General features: G+C 40.9%; 1 protein-coding gene across 1 annotated transcript; it reads left to right on the forward strand.

The window, feature by feature from the left end:
- The first annotated feature begins 11858 nt into the window (after nucleotides 1–11858).
- Nucleotides 11859–12658, forward strand: LOC114259779 (pathogenesis-related protein 1-like). The gene has a single exon (XM_028199807.2). It carries the CDS (start codon nucleotides 11859–11861, stop codon nucleotides 12606–12608), a length of 750 nt encoding a protein of 249 aa, XP_028055608.2. The 3' UTR covers nucleotides 12609–12658.
- Nucleotides 12659–18519: the final 5861 nt, after the last annotated feature.

Here is an 18519-nt window from a genome sequence, read left to right on the forward strand (position 1 = left end):
GAGTTGGCCCTTTTTCACAACCGAACTGAAAACTGCCTATAGCCCAGATGTAACCGAGCTAGGTTTTTTTTATTTCGCCTATTTACTTAGCCCGGTCCAGTTATCTGGGCATAATACTCTTTATTTCCACTTTACAGACTTGACTAGGTTGGCAGACACACCTTTGCACCCTGCCCCTGGACGGCTTTGCTCAACCGAGCCAACCAAATCCTCAACCGCGCCGAGCTAGGCCACCGTGAACACATTAACACTTTTCTTCTTAAGTTAAATGAGAAAATACCGATTTCTAGTGGACTCCCCTAGAGCCACGGTTGAATTTCGAAGGGACTATCATATTCCTAATGACGTCCACCTTTCCTTAGCCGAGCTAAAAACCATACCTCGGGGAAAATCGGGCTTCGTTCCTTTTACAGTGATATTGATCATAGAAGTCGGCCTTCGGTTTCTTGTACGACCCCTCATATGCGAATTCCTTAGGCAAACAAGATTGTGCCCAACCCAACTCTCCACAAACACTTACAGGATAATAAATGGCATCGCTGAGCTAAATCGCCGGCTCGGCTTCAACCTCGGATTGGCTGAGCTATTTCAACAATATTCGCTCGACCAAAATGACGACGGTTGGGTGTACTATCTCAGAGTAAGGAGAGGCTGAGAAAAAATAATAAAAAACACACCGGACAAAGACTTAAACGACGACGATTTCTTCTGGGTTTCTGGTAATTTTTGAAGATTAGGAAGCCCAGATACCAGGCTATAACATAAACTGGAATAAGGGAACAGCTGGTAAGGACATCTGGATTCCATCTTTTTTTACTTTTCCAATAGCCACCGTACTAAACCTTGTGTTCGTTGATGCAGATTTAAATCAACTTAAATCACATTACGCCTACACCAATCAAGACGCCCTTAGCGTCGCCCTTCGATATCGCCATCGAGATTGGGCCGAGCTGCTAAATTTCAAGCCGATCTACCAATACAGCAGAAAGAGGAAAACCAGAGTCATCGACTTCCTCCTAGAACCTTCACCCAAGCCAGACCCTACTATTTCCCAAATCAACCTAATCCTTCTAACTAAAGAATAAGAGATGACAAAGAAGCGAGCTATCTGCGTCCTTATTACCGAGCAGACCGCTGTTTCCTCAGTTGATGTCCAGACCAAGATGCCCCCAGCCGGTAGCACTCGTGAAGCCATGGTCGCCCTTCTAACCGCAAGAACCTCGTCATCCCGGCCTAATAAGAGATCGCGTACCTCGACTGGCCAAACACAGTGTTTGGTAGATGAAGAAGAAACCAAGCAATCTAAGACCGTACTCCCTGAGACAACCATAGGCAGATACTGAACTACCCCATCTCCTCCTCCTGTGTGGGCACCGGTTATGTCCTTTAAGGGCTGAGATGTGACTGCGTCCGATTCTGGTTGTGCCGAAAAGGACTATCTTTTGGCGTTTAACTTGGCAAAAAGTGTTTGCCTTCCAGCCAACATGGAGCACCATGCCTATCTAATCAAGCTGAAGGCTATATGATCGGCCAACAAATCGCTAATTCTAGTACACTGATTTCCACCTTTGTTCTGAATTTGCCTCTAACTTCTTGCTCGGTTTGTCTAACTATAGATGTTTTACAGGCCATGTAAAAGAATTAGATCGCACACGAGCACGTGCTTGAATTAAGAAGAATAGCCAAGGCGGCTATTACTGATGGCAAGGCCAAAGAAGCTGATCTTAAAGAACTACGAGCAAAGTTCGTCAAGCTGGAAGCCGACCAAGACCAATTGGCAGAGCAGGTTTCTGCTGCTGAGGCAGATAAAAACAAAGCTCTGGCTAAAAAGAAGGATCGCTATCTTCGAGAACTGGCCAAACTCGAGAAGAAAAAGGATGCCGAAATAAAAACACTGCGAAAGCAAATGGAGGATGCTAAAGAACGTGGCTTCAAGGAAGGCGAGGAGCTTTACGTCCAGCAATGTAAAGCGTCCAAAGACATATTTTTCAAGAGTGAAAAGTTGCCGCTGCTAAGCTCGGTCAAAGGCCAGATTCTGAAGTCTTTCTCAACCCTCCCCTTCACTTTATACCGAGCTATATGACGGGCTACGCTGCCGTGGTTCAATAGAAGTTCCTTGAGGTGGAAGAGGAGGAAAAAACCGCTGATCAAAATATTGCTCCGCCGGCCAACACTGACCCCGGTCTTCAGCCAACTCGGGTGGATCCGCTCAGCCAGCCTGTGCCAAGTTCAGTTGGAGATGTGTCCTTGGCCGACCTTTCCCAGGAAACAGCTACTGAAACCGGGCTACCCAGTGGTGAGGTTCGGGCTGACCTGGACACCGACCTTGACGATCTTTTTGCCTAAGGCTTGTTTCTGTATTTTACTTTTAACGAAAATGTAATAGGGCTACGAGCCCCTCCTTCTGTACTGGATTTCTAAGGAATAGAAGTATCTTTTGGTTTGAATTCTTTTGCCATCATTTTGTTCGGTCATAGTTTTTTCCTGCTTCAGTAAATCACTTACTGCTAGAATAGTTGGCCTATCTAGCTCGGCCTTATCCTTCCCTTCTTTCGGCCAAAATATTAATCTTGGCGAAAGAATAACTTGGAAAAAATGCAATACTATTGTAACAGAGATAACCACTTCCATTTATCTCGGTTGGAAGACGAACTAAGTGCTTGGTCAACCTGCCAACCTTCCTGAGCCTAGATCCTTATCTCGGCTACGGAAGAAATTTGTGTTGGTCAAACCTGCCAACCTTCTTGAGCCTAGATCCTTATCTCGGCTGAAGAAAAAATTGTTAGTCAAACCTACCAACCTTCTTAAGCCTAGATCCTTTTCTCGGCTGAAGAACAAAGTGTTAGTCAAACCTGCCAACTTTCTTGAGCCTAGATCTTTATCTCGGTTGAAGAACCAAGTGTTGGTTAAACCTACCATTTGTTCTTGAGCCTAGATCCTTATCTCAGCTGAAAAACAAAGTGTTTATCAAACCTGCCAACTTTCTTGAGCCTAGATCTTTATCTCGGCTGAAGAACAAAGTGTTGGTCAAACCTACCAGCCTTCCTGAGCCTAGATCCTTATCTTAGTTAAGAAAGAAGAATTTGAGTTGGTCAAACTTACCAACCTTCTTGAGCCTAGATCCTTATCTCGGCTAAGGAAGAAGAATTTGTCTTAGTCAAACCTGCCAACCTTCTTGAGCCTAGATCCTCATCTCGGCTGAAGAACAAAGTGTCGGTCAATCCTGTCAACTTTAGTGATTGCCCCCAGTCAAAAATAAATATGAACAACTTTTACAAACAGAGGAAAGAATTTTACCTGGAAAAAGTCTACTTGCTTTATTAAAAAAGAAAAAATTACAAGTGTTTTAAGAAAAAGCTAGAAATAAAATACTTTGAGATTGGCCGTGTTCCATAACCTGAGGATTGCTTTGCTGTTCATATCTTCTAAGCGATATGCCCCTTTTTCCTGCTAAACCAATCACTTTGTATGGTCCCTACCAGTTAGGCCCTAACTTGCCATCTCCAGATACTAAAGTGTTGGCCATTACTTTGCATAGTACCCAATCTCCAATCTTGAATTGCCTTGGGTGCACTGTTTTGTTATATTTTCTGGACAACTCTTGTTGATAAGAAGCAATGTGCACCAATGCTCTTTCTCTTCTTTCTTCTGCAAGGTCGAGTTCTAGAGCTATTGTCTCACCGTTCAAGTTGGGATCAAAATTTTCACTTCTAATTGTGGGGAGGCCTACTTTCAGTGGGATTACTGCCTTCATGTCATAGGGCAATGAAAAGGGTGTTTCGCTAGTTGACCGCTGAGGTGTGGTACGGCAGGCCCATAAAACATGGGGAAGCTCCTCAGCCCACTTGCCTTTTGCTTTCTCCAGCCTCTTCTTCAGACCGTCTACGACAACTTTATTGGAAGCCTCAGCCTGGCCATTAGCTTAGGGGTACGTCGGTATAGAGTTGTAGCATTCTATCTTCTATTCTTCGCAAAAGCCCCTAAAGATTTTGCCATCAAACTGAGTCCCGTTGTCAGATATCAAAGCCTTGGGTATGTCGAACTGAGTTATGATTTTTTGTCAGACGAATTTCTTAATGTCTTTTTCTTTTATGGATGCGAGTGTTTCTGCCTCGACCCACTTTGTGAAGTAGTCCGTTGCTGCGAGAAAGAAGTTTCTATTGCTTAGTGCAGTTGGATGTGGTCCCACTATATCGAGGCCTCACATTGCAAAGGGCCACGGGCTGGTCAAGGGTAGGAGCTCTCTGGTCAGTTAATGTATTTGGTGTGCGAACTTTTGGCATTTCTTGCACTTCTTGACATATTTCTCTGAATTTGCTTGCATGTAGGGCCACCAATACCCCTGTGAAATTGCTCGGTAAGCCAGCGATCTTCCCTCTTGGTGGCTTCCGCAAACGCCTTCATGTATTTCAAACAAAAATGCTTCAACCTTGCTGGGATGGACACACTTCAAGTAAGGTCCTGTGAAAGATTTCTTGTACAATGCTAGTGATGGGGATAGCCAAAATTACTGTGATTTTGCTCGAATTTTGTTGGTTTCTTTCTTTTCTTTAGGTAAGGAGCTATCTTTTAAAAACACTATGATGAGATCCATCCAAGAAGGGCCTAGCTTGGCATAAAATGCTTCAGCTGCTTCAGGCTCTTCTATACTTGGTCTAGGTAGAAAGTCAATCAACAATGGGTGTGGAATAGATATATTTTTCATTGACGCGAATCCGGCCAGCTCATTTGCTTTACTATTTTCCTCTCGACCGATTTGCTCTATCTGAACTACTTCAAATTTCATGATCTTCTTTCTCACCAACTCTTGGTACTTTGTCATTTTCTCATCCTTTGCTTTGTAATCGCCCAAGATCTAGTTGACTACCAGTTAGGAGTCGTTGTACACCATTAGCTCGGTGGCATTCATGCGAAGTGTTGATTTCAAACCTGCTAACAATGCTTCATACTCCGCTTCGTTATTGGATGCTGGGAAGCCAAGGTAGACTGCTTGTTCAATTATTAGGCCATCCAGTGAGATGAGGACTATGCCTAGTCCTGCACCGTACCTGTTGGATGCTCCGTCTACGAAGAGTTTCCACATCTCTTCGATGAAAAGCTTTCAGCAAGTGGCAGGATCTGATGATGTCTTAGGATCAGGGGCGTTGCTGATGCCTTCTTCCAGGTCAATGCTTGCCGTTGGGCTTTGATCTTTGCTCAAGACTTTACTTTTGGGTGAGTCCTTGCTGGCAGTGCTGCGGTCTGTTCCTTCTTCCCTTTCTTCAGGACTGAATGGCTTGTTATGCAGTTAAGCATCCTACTTTGGGGGCTAAGCTGTTCTTGCGGCACTTTCCCCCTTCTTTCGGTCTTGGTTGCTTCGATCAAGTCGACCGAGTAAACATGATGGTTTCCCGGTGCAAATTCGACCACGTAGTCTGCCAAAGCTTGGGCCTTTATTGCTGTTCTTGGTTGAAACTTAATGTCAAATTGTGCCAACTCTACAGCCCACTTTAGAATTCGTCTAGAAAAATCCGCCCTCTCAAATAAGGCTTTTAAGGGCAAGGCCGTTAAGATAATCACAGTGTGGGCATGGAAGTAGTGCAACAATTTTATTGAAGCCATCATCAAAGCTAAGGCGAGCTTCTCCAATGGAAGGTACCTTATTTCAGCGCTTAGCAATGTCTTGCTCACATAAAATATAGGCAGGTGTTGTATTCCTTTAGCTCTTACTAAACACCGTGCTAACTGCATGTTGGGAAACTGCTAAGTACAAAAAAAGCTCCTCTCCTAGTATTGGGGTTACTAACAACGGAGGAGAGGTCATGTAGTCTTTCAGGCTTTCTAGGGCGTGATCACACTCGTTATTCCACTCAAACTTGGCCTTTAGTGCTTGGAAGAATGGTCAACACCTGTCTGATGACCGACTCATGAACCGATTTAGCGCGGCTGCAAGGCTAGTGAGATGCTGCACCTCTTTGACTGTGTTAGGCCTCTTAAGATCTTGGATGGTTTTGATTTGAGAGGGATCAACTTCTATACCCCGGTTGGTTACTAGAAATCCCAGGAATTTGCCCGACCCCACACCGAATGCGCAATTAGATGCGTTCAAATGCAACTTGTGCGACTTCAAAATTTGAAACATTTCATCTAGGTCCTTGAGATGGTCCCTCTCATCTCTACTTTTGACCACCATATCATCAATGTAAGCTTCCATTGTTCTGCCTAATAATGGTTCAAACATTTTGGTGATCATCTGTTGGAATGTTGCCCCTGCATTTTTTAGGCCAAAAGGCATGACCTTGTAGCAATATAGTCCTATGGGTGTTGTAAACGACATGACCTCCTGATCCAGTTCATACATAACGATATGATAGTAACCGCGATACGCATCAAGAAAGCTAAGTCGGTTATGCCCTGCTGCTAGGTCCACCAGTTGGTCAATTCTTGGTAAGGAAAGTTGTCTTTCAGGCATACTTTGTTGACTATTTTATAGTCCATGCACACGCGCCATTTGCTGTTCTTTTTAGGCACCACTATAGTGTTGGAAATCCATCTAGGATAGTGTACTTCTCTGATTGCTCCTGTTTCCAACAAGTTTCCTACTTCCTCCGCCACTATTTTTGTGTAGTGGAGTGTCGATCGGCGAGTTCGCTGTATGACTAGTCTAGTGGTTGGATGGACATTAAGTTGATGGAAGATGAAATTAGGGTCAATGCCAGGCATGTTATACGGCGTCTAGGCGAACACTTCGATGGTAGAGGTCAAAAATTTCATGATTTTTATTCTCTCGGTGCTGGACAAAGACGAGCCAAGCAAAAAGAACTTTTCTAGGTTTTTTCATCTATCCTTATCTCCACTAAGTCTTCTACTGCGTTATGTTCGGCTATTTTGCCAACGTCTGCGAACAACTCGCTGCTTTCTGGTTCCTCTACCATTTATACAAACCCTTTTGCAGCCCAGTTGTCGTTTACCGTTACGAAGTGCTACTTGGACATGATTTGGTCTCCTAAGACCTCTTCAACTACCTCGGCTTCATTAGGGAATCGTAATACCTGATGGTTGGTAAAGGCTACTGCTCGCATGGCATGCAATCACACTCCCCCCAGTATTATGTTATAAGTGGATGGGACCTTCAGTACCCAGAATTCCATTTGCTTCGCCATCGTTTCTGTTTTGATTGGCAGAATTAACTTGCCTACCAGTCATTCTGGCAATGAGTTGAAGCTGACTAAAGGAGATGTTGCAGGTGCCAAGTCTTTGTCCTCTAATTTCAGTTGTTTGAAGGTTTCATAGTACATTATCTCACAGGAGCTCCCTTGGTCAATTAGGATCCGTTTGATGTCGAAGTTCTTGACGCACAAAGTCACCACCAATGCGTCGTTGTGGGGCATTGTAACCTTGTTAAGTCCTTGTCCGAAAAGGTGATGACGTTCGTTGCCTCCGTTTTTCCCCTTTTGACAATAGGTTGTGTGCTTAGTACCTCTCTCAAGTGCTCAGCTTTTTTAATCATCCTTCTGAGCTCACATACCTGCTTAGGTTCGACGATTCCATGTATCATGTTGATTATATCTTGGGGCGGACCGTCAGTTGGCGTCCCATCTGGCCTGTTGCGGTCTTGAGGTGCGGGCTGTGCTCCCCCCTCAATGTATTGGTACATGTGGCCCGCGGCCACTAACTCCTTTAGATATTGCCGTAATGGCATACAGTTTTCAGTTCGGTGCCCCTTTTCATCATGGAAGGTGCAACGGTACCTTTCATCGTAGCCCCTCTACGTCTCTCCCAACTTGGCTGGCTACCGAATGAAGGGTTCATCGCGTATCTCGCTAAGAATCCAGTAGATAGGTTTATTGAATACCGTGGTGATGGCAGTGCAGACTCTCAACTTCCTTGCTTAGGGTCCTCCCTGTTAGCTCGTCTACCTCGTCCATTTTTGCTTGGTTGTTCAACCGTGTCTGCGGTCTTTCTATCTAGTATCGCTATTGTGCCTGATTTTACTTTAGCACGGGCTCTATCTTCTTCTATTCGGATGTGTTTATGCACTCTCTCCATTAGGACCTCCATCATGAGGGGTGGCATCATTATCATTGAATCCCTCAACTTGTTACCAGCCAGCAAACCCCATTTATACTGTGCGATAGCGAGGTTTGTGGGGCAATCCCCAATCTGATTGAAAGTCTCCCAATACCGACTATTGTAAGACCTCAATGTTTCATTCTCGCCCATGTCAATGGAGGGTAGCTGGTCAATCTCCACTGGTGTCTTGGTGTTTGTTCTGAATCTGGTCAAATGTCTTCGCCAACTGCGCCTATAAAGCTATGCTACCTTTCGGCAACCTTTCAAACCATGTTAAACCCAGGTCACCAAGGCTGGAAGGAAACAAGATACACATTAGGGCCTCGTTTCGTCGATACACGGCCATAACCTGGCGAAAGTGGCTTAAGTGCATGTAGGGGTCTGACTTCCCTTCATAGGTCGTGAATTTGGGCTGGTGGAAGCCTGAGGGTTGTGGTGCGTTCTTAATTGCCAAAATGAATGGTGAGCTTTGTAACCTTGCTAACACTTTATCTGTTGGTTCGTAAGCAAGACGCGACATTGGTATCCCTACCTCGACACTCCCATGTGTCTTAGGAGCCAATCAATGTAAAGCTGAAACTCTACGGGGGTCGAGAGCCCTGGTGTCCTCCTTCCATCGGGCCCTTTCCTCTAGCACTGTTCATAGGTTTGCTAACCTAGGCAACTTCGTGTGCCTAGATGTCGTTTGGTGCGTGTGCGAGGGCTGATAACTGTTTCCCTCTATATACGACCTCTCGGTCCTCATTCTCTCTGACCTAGAGTAACGAGTCCTAGAGGTTCGTGATTGTGTATCGTCTATCCTTAGGCTTCTACTTACGATCTGGGACGGTGTGACTTGCCTGTCACGATCTTCTGAGTGGCGAGGGTGTGCCCTACTTTTGCCCATCGCTTCTTTTGTCGCCCTTTTGCCCTTTATCTGGAGCTTCATAGTCTCCATGTCTGCCGCCATCCTTCTTATCAATTCGTCTTACTCCATCACGCGATCCTTCAGAACCTGAGGATCCAACCTCCTCTTCTGCCTTTTAGGACTTTGGGAGCGACGAGGATTGAAGCCCCGTCTCTCTCGTGTATCCCTCCGGGAGTTCCATCGTTGGGGGTTTAACTCTACTATGGATGGGATAACAGGTAAGCCTTCATGTCTCCCACCCCCCTATGGGGTTTGCCATCAATAGTAGATTGCGGCAAATCTTCATTGTGCGCTATTGATTTCAACTAAAGAGGAAAACTTGATCAAAAGGTTTAGTTCTTTGTGATTTTTTTTCCTACAGACGGCGCCAATTGTACAAGCACGAAATAATCTTCTCGTATAATCCTGTTGATTAAGTTTGCATTCCTCCAAATGTCGTCGCTTAACTATCTGAAAACACAGACGTGAGCTAGCCAGCGGGTGTGTACCGGAAACCTCTCCGATGCCTAAGTCAGCAAATAGACAATACACACAAAAGCTCTGTGTATTTGTGAGTAAAAATTGTCATACCTGTACATAGGTCATGTCATGAGCTTTTATAGATTCTGCCCGGCACAATCCTAGTAAGACTCCAACTCTCCTTATAAGAGTCCTCTTGAGAATCATACTCTCAAGGATAATGTCCATCCTGATAACACCCTACTCATTGCAAGCTAAGTGAGATGGCTTAAACCTCCTTACCTCGGTTTAGTAATAGCTCAACCGAGCTAACATGGTCACGCCCTATGCCAGACCTAACCATGCTCACATAGCTCGGCGCTACTGCAGGTTACTCTACAAGTTTTTACTGTTTAGATGACGTCCTGCAGAGCCATCATATACCTCGATCCTCCTTCCAACAATACCTTGGCTCAGGACGGCCAGACCAGGCCACTAATAGCCTGTCTCTTACCGAACTGTTGGGCTAAAGGACCGAACTTCTTTACCTCGGCCCGTAGTACAGCACAACATCCAGAAAATTGCACCTAGCTCGGTCCTTTTCAATAGTTGTACTTAGCTCGGTCCAATTTTCATATAAATTACTCTCTCTTATACATTACACAAAACTTTTATCTTTTCCACCAACGAGTTGGTATAGTATATAAAATTGATTTATTTGTAAGATATAAGATAGTATCTAAAATTTAATTTGCAATACTATTTTGTAAACCATTTGAGGAAAATGTATTAGTCAAGAGCAATGTTGTAAATCAATAGTTTTTTCATTTAACATTATTAAAATACATAATAAAATATTATTCGTTTTCATTATTTATTGAAGTATGTTCAACACAAAATTTAAAAGGTTATTTACATACAAGTTTTAATTTATGAACTTATACTCCATTAAATCCTGATTAAGATTTTTTAAATCTTCAAGTCCTATTAAAATTTTAATAGTTAAAATTATTTTTAAAATAATGATTATTCATCATTTATGATTATCTATAAAGGAACATGATGATTTGACATTTATTTTGATTTTTAAAACTTTAAAACATTAACTTTTAAATTGAAAAAACTCAATAAAAATTATGTGAAATATTTTTGAAAAAATTGAAAAAGATGAATTTTTTTTTTTATGCAAAATTAAAATTTTTGTGTCTATAAAGGAGCATGATGATAGAACATTGATGTGTAAAATTAGAAAAAAAAAAAAAAAAAACTTTAAAATAATTGATAATGTTTTTAGTTTTAAAACTGGAAAAAAAATTGATAATATTCTAAGTTTTATTGGATAGTTGAATCAAACCAATAAGTAGAAGAACAAAAACGTTTAATCTCATGCTTTGTCTTTTTCATCAGTTAATGAAACAATTATTTGGAATATTACTCTACAAAATTGATAATGTTTTTAGTTTTAAAAATTAGGATAAACTGATAATATTCTCAATTTTATAAAATATGGCTTATTAGTTTAAAAAATCTTAAATAAAATCTGAGTTACCATATAACATTTGTAAATAAGAGTTTTAGGTAATTACTCAAATTTGAATACAAGGGGGACATAAAACGATTGACAATAAAAACCAGTCATTAGTTAGAAATTAGAAGCATCAATGTGATTTGCCAATAAACAACATTTTGAGAATTTGACCATTGACTTATGCCCTGTGGACAACCTACAACTGCGGTTTACTGCTAAAGCTTTAAAGTTTTGATGGTTCAATTTCAAGCTTAATGAATAAAAATGATACTATCAAGGCTAGCCCTCAAATAGTAACCCAATTACCTTAGCAAATTATAGAAATGTCCTTAATGTAATGGCACAAAATCTCTCTCATATTTACGTTTAGGCATTTTCTTCAAAAAATTAATATTTACATATAAATAAGTTTTTATTAGATTTTCTTATTAGTAGATATAAAGATAGTGAGACTCACATTAATAACTACGCATAAAATTCATATAGTGATAAAAAAAATATAAAATAAAAAAGTAATTTATGTATAGCATTTATTCCTTCAAAGGCCGAATGTAATTCAACTTATACAATGCATTTTCTAAAGAAAACTTATAAAGCGCAAACTATAATAATTTAGAGACTATATGCATGTAATATATTATATATATAGAATTGAATATAGAACAAAATATATATCAATGGATAAGATTTTCTTTTTTTTTAAAAACCCATTCCATTAACTAACTCTATAAAAATGAAGATTTGACTAAATATGGAAATGGTAGTATGGTAGATTTGTTCTTCGAGAAGGCTATACTTACAATCTAAATCAAATAAACTCCTGTGTCTTTTCCTTTTCCTAATTGAGATTGCTCTCACGCCACAAGAGTAGCCAAAACCAAACACCACAAAACCAAATAAATCCAGCAAAATCACGGGAGAGAAGCCATGAAAATGTCGAAATCTCAAATCCTTCGAGCCTTATTCATCTCCATATTGCTTCAAATCCTCATCGTCTCTGCAACAAATACTGTAAATAGTAGCAATCTACAACCATTGCCTCTCCACAACAACAAGAGCCATCACCACCGTCACCACCAACAGCAACCGCAGCAACAACTACAACAACAACAGAAGTTGTCATCGCCTCCAAACAACAGCAACAACCAACAACAACAACAGCAGCAACAACAACAACAACAACAACACCAACAACAGCAACAGCAACAAAAGTTGTCATTAGATGCACAGGAGTACCTCACCGCCCACAACGAAATAAGGAGTAAGAAGGGAGTGGGGCCACTGCAATGGGATGAAAAGTTGGCCAAGTTTGCCCAATCATGGGCAGAGCAACGTGTAAACGATTGCAACTCCAAACACCATTCTGGTGGTCCTTACGGAGAGAACACCCTATGGCTAAAATATGATGAATACTCTCCGGCGAGGGTGACCCAAGTGTGGGCCGATGAGGAGAAGAACTATGATCATCAAAATCTTTTCTGCAAATGCCAGCCTACAGAAACTAAATGCATGTGTGGCCATTATACCCAGGTTATTTGGGGCAATACACTGAGGGTGGGTTGTGGTAGTGCCACATGTAACAATGAGTTGGGTATACTTTTTGTTTGTTCATATGATCCACCAGGAAATGATCCGAAGGTGAACCCTTTTCAAAAACCCAACAACGGAGCCACGCCACAGTAGCCACCAACAACGCCACAGTTGTCACCATCACCACCACAACCACCGAGTAAATAGAAAACACAAAATTTCATTACAATTTATTTATTTATCTTGTCAAAAGTGTTCTCATCTTTGTTAGTAATCACTTATTTGTTTAAAGTAAAGGATCATGTATTATTATGACTCACATTCATGATAAATCCAATTTTGACTTTTGGTAGCTTGTGATGACAAAAAATTTACTACAATTCCAACAAATTTTTAGTCAAAAAGGAAAGGATAAAAATCAGAATCAAAACTCATCAAGTACCTGCCAAGATTCTTCACCCTTTGAAAGTACCAGAAATGAGTTTTCTTCACATATGGCAAAACTCCCCTTTCCACTCGTGTATTTTGAAAATTTAAATGGAACCAAAGTGTTACAACTGCTAACAATATGAATCTTGAAAAAAGAACTAAACAAATATAAAAATAGAAATAATAATAGTAATACAAAAAATATTTCAGCAACTAGACTTGTAATAATACAAAAAAACAAGTAAAAAAAAAAGGTTGATGCCACAACAACACAACTCACTGCTGTAAAGTGTAACTAGTGAAACACTTGTCTAAGACAGTCTGCAGGAATATGATGCAGAAATAGATTTGAAAATGTATTCAACCAAATAACACAAATAAAATAGTTTGGATAACTTCATATTCAAAACCTTCTAGCAAGTGCACAACATATACTACCATCCTACATCCCAACTCAAAATAACAAACATAATGAATGAGATACATTGAAATCGACATGGACGAGACCATCAAATAAATTTAGCAAAACATCTCAATTTAGGCTTCAAGTTTACTTGCCAATTAGTTACATAATATAGAAGTTGTCTACCTGAGATTGTCTCTTAGCCCATACATCCTAACACAAGGTTAGAATTCTAGTTCTTTCGGAGAGGTATCCTAATATCGTTTGAACAAAGAATTTGTCAAGGAAGTACTAGACTAACCCACAAAGGGGAATTCTTTTTTTTCTTATGGACATTGTTTTGTTCATGAAGACTAAGAGAGAAGTGAAGCAAAATTCTCAAAAATGGCTTCCTTTTTCATGCAAATGTTACCATTTTGATTTTTTTATTCCCACATTCTTTATGAGAAGTGAACCACAACATAAACTCTCTCTCTCTCTCTCTCTCTCTCTCCATTCAATGGAGTAAACTGAAAACCAAAACAAAGCAAACCCATCTCTAAGGGGTTTTTTTTTTTTTAATCAATCAAAAAGAGACCTTTATTGATGAGAAACCAATACAACGTATAGGAACATTACATCAATAAAAGAGGAGAATGGTGCAAAAGACATCATAACTCAATTTTCAAATCCTAACTAAGTTGGCACACGAAAACAAGAACAATCATCTGACAGCACCTATAGACCGCCCGAACTCTCTCCGTGGGGCCCCATTTCGGAGAGGACGCAAATTGGGTTCTAGCTACTACAATTCGGACTCCTGTCACGGTTCTAAATCTAATCTCACCAAGTGCAATGTAAGACTGATAAATCACCAAAGAGTCCAAATTCAACAAATCGTTTTTAATCAAAAAGTGCCAAACATGGACTGCTTTGCCAGATTTCAGAGTCGCCATCTAAATATTTTGTTTTGGAAAATTTAAGAAACCCTGATTCGTGCCTAAGGCCACGTGTCCATCATCACCAAAATTGTCTCGACTCGGGAACTTTGGTACGAAGGGGGAAGGTCATGAAATGAGCACCACCGCTCGCCCGATCAAAGGATCGGCCTCTACTGAGCATGATATGTTGTTTTGAAAACATATGTGTTCTTACCCGATTATTAGCTAACTTACTATGTGATGCACACAACACATGAGTATAGACTAAATCGCTCGATTTGGAACAAAACATCTCATGTTTGTTTTTCAAAAGTGGTTTGAAGATGCTACTCGCAAGCCTCATGGCAAGCATGCTAAACATGGCAATCACTTACACGCATGCAAGGATGCTAAAGCGTAAACACTTACAGTGTACTCCAAGCCAAAACAGAAGCTCGTTAGAAATCATACATGATCCTAACTATGTCAACAATGCCTAATGCAACACATGCAAAATACAACTAAAATAGGCTCGGTTATCTAAAATGGCATATGAATGCAACACTTGATAACATGCTTTGAAACACGTATTCAAGAAAGTGTATTGAAATACAATGCAGTTTGAATGATGCGCCGAGCCCGATGCATGCAAGATGAATGAATGATGCACGCATACAAGCATAAGGTATGCTAATCGAAATATGCACTAATCTAACCACTGAAAGCGGGTAAATAAAAGGGAGAAAGATGTGGGGTTGGAAGACATTCACAAGCGCACGCACACTTATTACAACATTTGCCCTCTCGACGGAGGGTCCGAGTGAAAGAGAGATAACTAGCTACGCTAATTAAGCTAACAATTACAAACCAACTAATTAACTAACTATTATAGCTAATTAATTACAACACAATTGAATAACTAGTTAATCTAAGCTAATTAGTTACAAACCGAATTAATTAATTAAGCACTTAACTAATTAATTACAAAAATGACTAAGCTAACTAGCTAATTAGCTAAGCAATTTAAATGAACGGCCTCGGGAAGTGAGGGATGCATGTATGCTCGGTTGCCCCGCTTCCTCCGAAAGTCCGTTACTTTGCCACCGGTTGCCTCTGTTGCATTCGCCTTGGTTCCTGAACACCGAACCAATCTCCAGGTTGTTTCTGCTCCAGAACCAGAACAACTTCTGACCACCTCTGAGCTTGAGAACTGTCAGCCACTTCCTCTGGCCAGTCGGCCACTTGCTTCTGCATTCTCCAATTTTGCTGCAAACAGGGAACAACAGAGACAAAGCAAGATATTTGCAGGATATGTGTGTACAACCACCCTCCTTATCATTTCTCAAGCTCAAAAGAGTGTGGTACTCGACTCTCGGGCCACCAACTGAGCATCACAATGCACGATGGCCGAGAAGCCAAGTTTGTACAAGTTAATGAATGCACAAGTAAGACTCGATGAACCTCCACCCTATCATGCACGATCAAGGGTGTTGGGGACTAAGAAATGAGGCATGTTTCATCACTTCAAGTATGAAACATCTCTCATTTCTTGTGTTTGGATTAAAGTCCGATCCAAACACATGCAATGCAACACAAACATGTTATCTTGGCATGTTTCACTTGGTCCAATTTTGTTTACACATTTTAAGCTTACCAATTAATCCTTTAATTGATTTGGTCTAATGGTGAGAAGTCCTCTAAGGGGAAAGATGGCTCAAGCCACAAGCATCTTGAGCATGAAAGAAGCATCATTCCGTTGGTTAGTAGAAACCCTTAAGAGAAGGCTAAAACCATTAGGCATAAGCGCTTCAATTTCATGCTCAAACCAACAAAGGGCTTAAGACCACTTTCGAAAGTGATATAACAAATGAAAGATGGAATGCAATGGCACATATTCCAGCACTAAAATAGGATGCTAAATGACATCAAAGCATGAAAATAATGCATGCAAGACATGCTTGAATTCAAAAGCATGGAAGCTAGCAAAGAGCATAACACTAGAACCATGTAACACCATGCTCAAAGGACTAATCCAGCCCCAAGCAGACCTCATGCATGCCGAAACAATGGCTAAAATGGGCTGAAACGATAGCATGAAAGGCAAGAAAACACATGCTCAATTGATGGCTCGCAAGTGAGGCACAAAGCTTAACTCTCAAGAGCACTTAAAAAATGATTCAAGTGGAAGCATGGAAAAGATAAAAGCTCTGAAATTACATACTAAATGATGTCATATCACACAAACATCACAAATAAGGCATGCTAGGGGTCTCAAAACACAAGACTAGTGAAGCCAACTATGCCATAGCTATACAAAGCAAGCCCCAAGAGGCCAAGACCACTCAAAACATTCCTAAAGCATGTCAAAACAATGCCTAAAACATGCTGGAGTATAGCCAAAATAAGCTAGAATGATAAGCCAAATCACCAAGTACACTAGGCTAATGAGCATGATTGCACTACAAATGCAAAAACCAAACAAGAGGTGGCCTAACCAACCAAAATCAGAGTTAAAGCATGTTAAATAATGGCCAAAAAACATGCTGGAGTGGAGCCAATACATGCTAGAATTATAGATTAAGACATGAAACATGTTAGGCTAGCAAGTAGGATTACACTACAAGTGTATAAAGCATGCAAGAGGTGACCAAACCAACCAAAACCAGAGTTATAACATGCTAAAATAAGACCAAAAACATGTTAAGATAGAGCCCCAAAAGGGTAAAAAAAACATGCCAAAGAGTGAGGCCATCAACACATGCAAACAAGGTACAAAGAGGGGAACCACCCCCACCTATTTTGGGTCCCAAAACCCACTATCTACCACTGAAATTCATCTAGAATTCAGTGGTTAAAAGGCCAAGAAAAGGTGATCTCAAAGGCTTTAAAACATAGCTCAAAGCAAAGCAAAAAAAAAGCCACAAAAAGGGGTAGACCACCCTTAACTCAAACAGGGCCTCAAACAACCATTTTTAACAAAGGTTTTTGTAGTTGAAAGCTAGGCCTAAAACAGCATGCAAAGGTGGCCAAACACTTGATCAAAATAAAGCTTAAAGAAGGAAGGCACTCACCCTTGAAGCACAACGTTAAAATCAGCAACTTCTGAGCCAAAATCAGTCTTTAAGAGCTCAAATAAGACCTCCAAGCACCTTAGCTTCAAGGTAGAGGTGTTTGATCAAGAGTCCCTTTGCAAATGCACCAAGAATTCCCACTTTCAAGCACAAATATATATATATATAGAGAGAGAGAGAGAGAGAGAGAGAATTCTAGAGATAGAGAGTAGATTTTTTGCTCTAAAAAAATCTGACCCCTCAAGAATTGAGAGGCACCTCCCCTTATATAGAATTACAAGCCTTAAGCTTGTTTGACAAGCTAGAAGCTTGTTACCATCCCTCCACACATGTGCATGAAGGATGCATTCTGTGCCCAACAGCTGGCACAACTAGTACCAAAAATATCTGTAAAAATAGAAAAATGGTCGTCGGCCACTTTCACTTGCCTACCGACCACTCCAAGTGGCCTACAAAAGGAAAAAGTGGCCTATAGCTGCCAAAAGTGGCCGACAGGTCCTCCCCTCCCTCTAGGCAAGGGGTAACAAGGTATGGTCCAAAAATAAACCAAGAAGAAGAGAGTCAAGAGGTCTCAAGACAAGGCGTTCAGCCGAAAGCTCTGGAAACTGATAACGAGCACAAACATGCGCAGTCACCGAGTGCACAAACGATGACATCAAAGTCTTGAAGTCGGTCAAAAATGGGGTGTCTACAGCACCAAATCCAAAGTTGGTAAGAGACCAACAAACAACAAATAACAGAATCAATAGAAACAACAAAATCAATAGAACACCAGTAGTAGCACAAAAATTATCAGGACAAACCAGCTAACCACCCACAATCAGCCACACCTTAAAGACATAGCCTTACCTGATTAAGATTATCCACAATATCATGCACTAAATAAGGGATCTCGAGTAGCCCAAACTTAACCGACAGCCCAACCCTTACTTTCATAATTTCACCAAGCTCATCCATATTTGGCTGGCTCCTATTAAAGACACTCATTTCGTAACCTCTATGCTGACCACAACATTGCAATAGGTACAAGCCTCCAAATCTTCATAATTGACTTCTTAAATTTTGTTCCCAGCCATTATAGCAACACTCCATCAATTGTAGCAGGTGTGACTCAAGATAATCCCCACCACTGCATCATAGATAACCAAACCTTCCAAATCTCAAAGCACTGCAAAAGAATTTGATCCATTGACTCTACTTCCAGTTTATAGAATGGGCAAAAATTCTCCACCGTGTTACTTAAGGCCCCAAAACTCTATAAA

This window comes from Camellia sinensis, chromosome 3, assembly GCF_055761805.1.
Source record: "Camellia sinensis isolate YWXY chromosome 3, ASM5576180v1, whole genome shotgun sequence".
Classification (NCBI taxonomy): domain Eukaryota; kingdom Viridiplantae; phylum Streptophyta; class Magnoliopsida; order Ericales; family Theaceae; genus Camellia; species Camellia sinensis.